Source organism: Globicephala melas, chromosome 19, assembly GCF_963455315.2.
Source record: "Globicephala melas chromosome 19, mGloMel1.2, whole genome shotgun sequence".
Lineage (NCBI taxonomy): Eukaryota > Metazoa > Chordata > Mammalia > Artiodactyla > Delphinidae > Globicephala > Globicephala melas.
Window position 1 is genome coordinate 7447723 of NC_083332.1, and position 4063 is coordinate 7451785.

Consider the following 4063-nt stretch of genomic DNA (forward strand, 5'->3'; position numbering starts at 1 on the left):
TGTGCTCCGGGTGTAGAAGTAGCCCTCGAGAGCGGGGGTGAACTTATTGGGAAGGGCAAGGCAGGGGGCTGAGAGGTTCAGGGAAGAGAGAAAACGGAGGCCAAGGTTGGAGTATCGCGGTGTTTCTCATCTCCCCAGGTCCCTCTGGCCCGGCCCCGGATGAGTGCTCAGGAGCAACTGGAGAGAATGCGCAGACACCAGGAGTACGGTCGGCCTCTCCCTTGCCCAGCCTCCCCCCGGCTCCTCACTCTGGGGAGGACACTGTCCCCAGCCGGTCGCCAGCCTGACGCAGAACAAAAAGTGAGGGAAACGGGTGGGGCGGTGAAGCAGCAGTGGGTTCTTAGTTCCTAGTTGGAGCCTCAGTTTTCCTGTCTGTAAAATGGGGATGTTTCCTTCCTCCGTACCCAGAACAGGTTTCCAGATTTTACCCCGCTGTACCTGTGTTGAAATCAGCATCCTGCCTCCCTTATCGGTGGAAGACAGGGTGGGCCAGAGACAACATCTCCACCTCACCAGCGTTCTCCCTTCTCAGGGAGGGGGTGGGGGTCACGGGTCTGGATTGGAAGCCCAATTTTCCTTTACAGTTACTATGTGTTGTCAAAGGCAAAAAGAAAAGAAGAAAAATTGATCAAGTAAGGAAATAGATTTTATTCATGTTATGGTGCTGGGGAGAGGACTCCAGCTCCAACGATCAGAGTGGTCCGGGCAGGACGGCATTTTTTGTTTGTTTGTTTGGTTTGCTGTTGGTGGATTTTTTTTTTTTTTTTTTTTGGCCACGCCATTGCGCAGTGGCTTGTGGGATTTTAGTTTCCCCACCAGGGATTGAACCCAGGCCCTCTGCAGTGAGAGTGTGGAGTCCTAACCACTGGACCGCCAGGGAGTTCCCCATGGATGGTTTCATCTTAGACTTTTCTAGGAAGGAATTAGACAAGTGGGTTTATTTTACAGTTGGGATTGTTTTTGTAAACAGGGAGCATCTCAAGTCAGCTGAACACCAAACATTTATCTCTATGTCTAGCTAGTTTGGGGGGGACAAAGAGTCCAGCTAATCATTTACGACAAAAGGAATGTGAATTTGGAGGGTCTGTTTCTGGCCTTGTCACAGGTAAACGGGGTGGGGCGGGGGGTCAACTGTGAATCTTGTCGATGAAAATTCTATTAAAAACAAGTTAACAAGAAACAAAGGGAATTTTATTTGAGCGAAACAGGATTATAACCTGGGAGACAGACTCTCAGACAGCTCTGAGAACTGTTCCATGTGTTAGAAGTCAAAAGGCACACTCACATCCATTTTCCAGACAAAGGATCGTACATCAAAATGACGTACTGATGGGCTTCCCTGGTGGCGCAGTGGTTGGGAATCCGCCTGCCAATGCAGGGGACACGGGTTTGAGCCCTGGTCTGGGAGGATCCCACATGCTGCGGAGCAACTAGGCCCGTGCGCCACAGCTACTGAGCCTGCGCTCTAGAGCCCGCGTGCCACAGCTACTGAGCCCGCGTGCCATGGCTACTGAAGCCCATGCACCTAGAACCCATGCTCCGCAGCAGGAGAGGCCATAGCAGTGAGAGGCCCGCGCACCGTAACAGGAGTGACCCCTGCTCACCCCAACTGGAGAAAAGCCCAGGGCAGCAGCGAAGACCCAATGCAGCCAAAAAAAAAAAAAAAAAAAAAAGATAAATAAAATAAATGTAAAAAATAATAATAACTTTAAAAAATGACATACGGATATTTTTACATAAAAAGTTCACCAAGGATACATAGTCTAGGGAAGAACATACAAAGCCAGAAGCAAATCACCGTGATCTACAGAGTTGGAAAAGAATACTGTTCTTTTAAGAAGTTACATTGGTAGTGTCGGAAGAAAGGGGGGAAAAATGATCTTTACGATAGAGCAGGCACTGCCATCTCTGAGGAGCTCTGGTTAATGTGTAATACAGATGCACCCTGCACATTAGGGAGAGAGGGAGGACACTCAAGCACACAGAGAGAATTTTATGTTTAATTTTTCTTGTCCTGCCTTAAAATAGCAATTTTACTTCATTAGTCTTATCTAAGTCATATGGAGAAGAGGGGTTCTTTGCAGTAAGCCTTTTACCAGAATGCAAAGGGGCTGGTGGGGCGGGGGGGCGGTGATTTTCCGAGCTCTTCTTGTTTTCCAGGAGCTCAAGTAAAGTTAAAAATTGGCAGTGTCTTTGGGGCAGTTTTATCCCCTTTCTGAACCCCTTCACCCTCAAAATGAGAACATGAGGACTTCCAGATGAGGAATTCTAATGCCCCAATTCCTTTGCAGCCTGTCTTGGGACACTCAGGAGCCCAGAAATGGCTTAGAAGCTCGGGGTCCTGGAGCAGGTAAGGAATTGGAGATTGGGGCAAGGAGCAGGGAAATTAGCAAAGGGAAGGAGAGTAGCATTGCTATTAATGTCTCCTGAGTACTCGTGAGTACTAAAGTACAGATCGCAGAATCTTTTAGAGACGCTTGAGTTCCTGAGGAATCAGAAAGCCCTAGTTCGCAGTGAGAACTGCAGTTCCTTGGTCTATATCAAACTCCGCCCCTCCGTCAGGAAATCTGAGAAAATTTCCGGCAACCGGACTACAAATCCCACAATGCACGCGGGCTTTTTAAAAGAGGGTCGCGCCCAGTTTAAAATCCTTTAGAGACACGTGCTAGGGACTACAACTCCCAGAAGGACACGCGGGGCACTGTGGTCCTTACTGTACTGGCTAATTATACAAGTTCCCCAAATCTCTTTCTTTCTAGTCCAAGGAACACCACCCCTTATTTGCCGACATCCGAAGGGCACCGGGAGCGAGTTCTCAGCCTCTCTCAAGCCCTGGCCACTGAGGCGTCGCAGTGGCACAGAATGATGACAGGTGAGAATGGGCTGGGGACTTTGGGCTACTGGGTTTTAGGGAAGAGGGAGTCGGAGGCCTGGAATCGTAGGTGCTGATGGGTAGGGGTCTGAGGAATCCTTTATCTTTATGAGGAGAGAGCTGGACAGGGCTTGGGAGTTCTAGATCCCAGGAAGGAGGGGCCCAGGGTCCAGGAATTCTGGGTCTGGGAGAGGAGGGAGCTGTGAGGTCGGACTCCTAGGTCTGAGAGGAAAGGCCTGGGGGAGTCTGGACTTCTGGGTCCCAGAGTTTGCCATTCTCATACCCCATTCGTCCTCTCCAGGTGGAAATTTGGAGTCTCGAGGAGACCCTCTTCCCCCAGCCCCGCCGCCTCCGTCAGAGCCCCCGCCCCAGGTGTCCTCCCCCCCAAGATCTCCTCCAGCTGCCAATTCCCGCTCCTTGGGGTTCTCCCGCAGAGGTAGTGGGCGCGGCGCAGGCCCCGCCTCCTGGGAGCCGACGTGGGATTCCGGGATCGCCCCTCCCGCCCTAACCCAAGACGAGGGGGCGTGGCCTCTTCGAGTCACTCTGCTGCAGTCTAGCTTCTGACCCGCCTAAACGTAGCAACCAATCAGAGAGTGAGGGCGTGGCCTGGAGGTACCCCCTGGAGATCTGGAGCCTCTCCGGGAACCTGGGGGCGTGATCTGGTCCCCTCAGGTAGCCTAGAAGGGGAGGGGTTTCTATGGCCAAAGTTTGATTTTCCCAACACTTGTCCAGATTTGGATTAAAACTTTGAACCTTTAGTCAAGAACTTTCTGTCTGAGGTTGTTACGCTGGTGTCTCTGAGGGGTAGAGCCGGAGTAGTGGGCTTCTGGGCCCCGAGGGAGGAGGGGACAAGGACCTCGGACTTGTAGGTCTGAGGAAGGAGGAAGCTCGGGGTCCAGGTTACTGGTTCTGAGGGAGGAGGGGGCTGGGGACCAGGATTCCTGGATCTGAAAGAAGAGAAGCCTAGGGACCTGGAGTTTTGGGTCCGAGGGCAGAGGGGGCGAGACGGCAGGAATCCTGAGTTTGAGGGAGGAGGGGTTTGGGGATCCGGACCTCTGGGTCTGAGGGAGGACGGGGCTGGGACCAACCTTCCAGGCTTCTGGCTTTCCTGGCAACGGCCCCCAGGGCCGGGCTTCCAGGATCCAGCCCCTATTTACCGTTCGACCCCACGACCTCACCGGATTTTGAGGT

At 52.3% G+C, this 4063-nt stretch overlaps 1 protein-coding gene across 1 annotated transcript in view; it reads left to right on the top strand.

Moving 5' to 3' along the window:
* Positions 1-3436, top strand: part of PLEKHA4 (pleckstrin homology domain containing A4) — a 39348-nt gene extending 35912 nt beyond the window's left edge. Inside the window, 4 exon segments of the mRNA XM_060289816.2 lie at positions 139-300; positions 2292-2350; positions 2760-2872; positions 3174-3436. Of these exon segments, the coding sequence (XP_060145799.1) occupies positions 139-300; positions 2292-2350; positions 2760-2872; positions 3174-3436 (597 nt within the window).
* Positions 3437-4063: the final 627 nt, after the last annotated feature.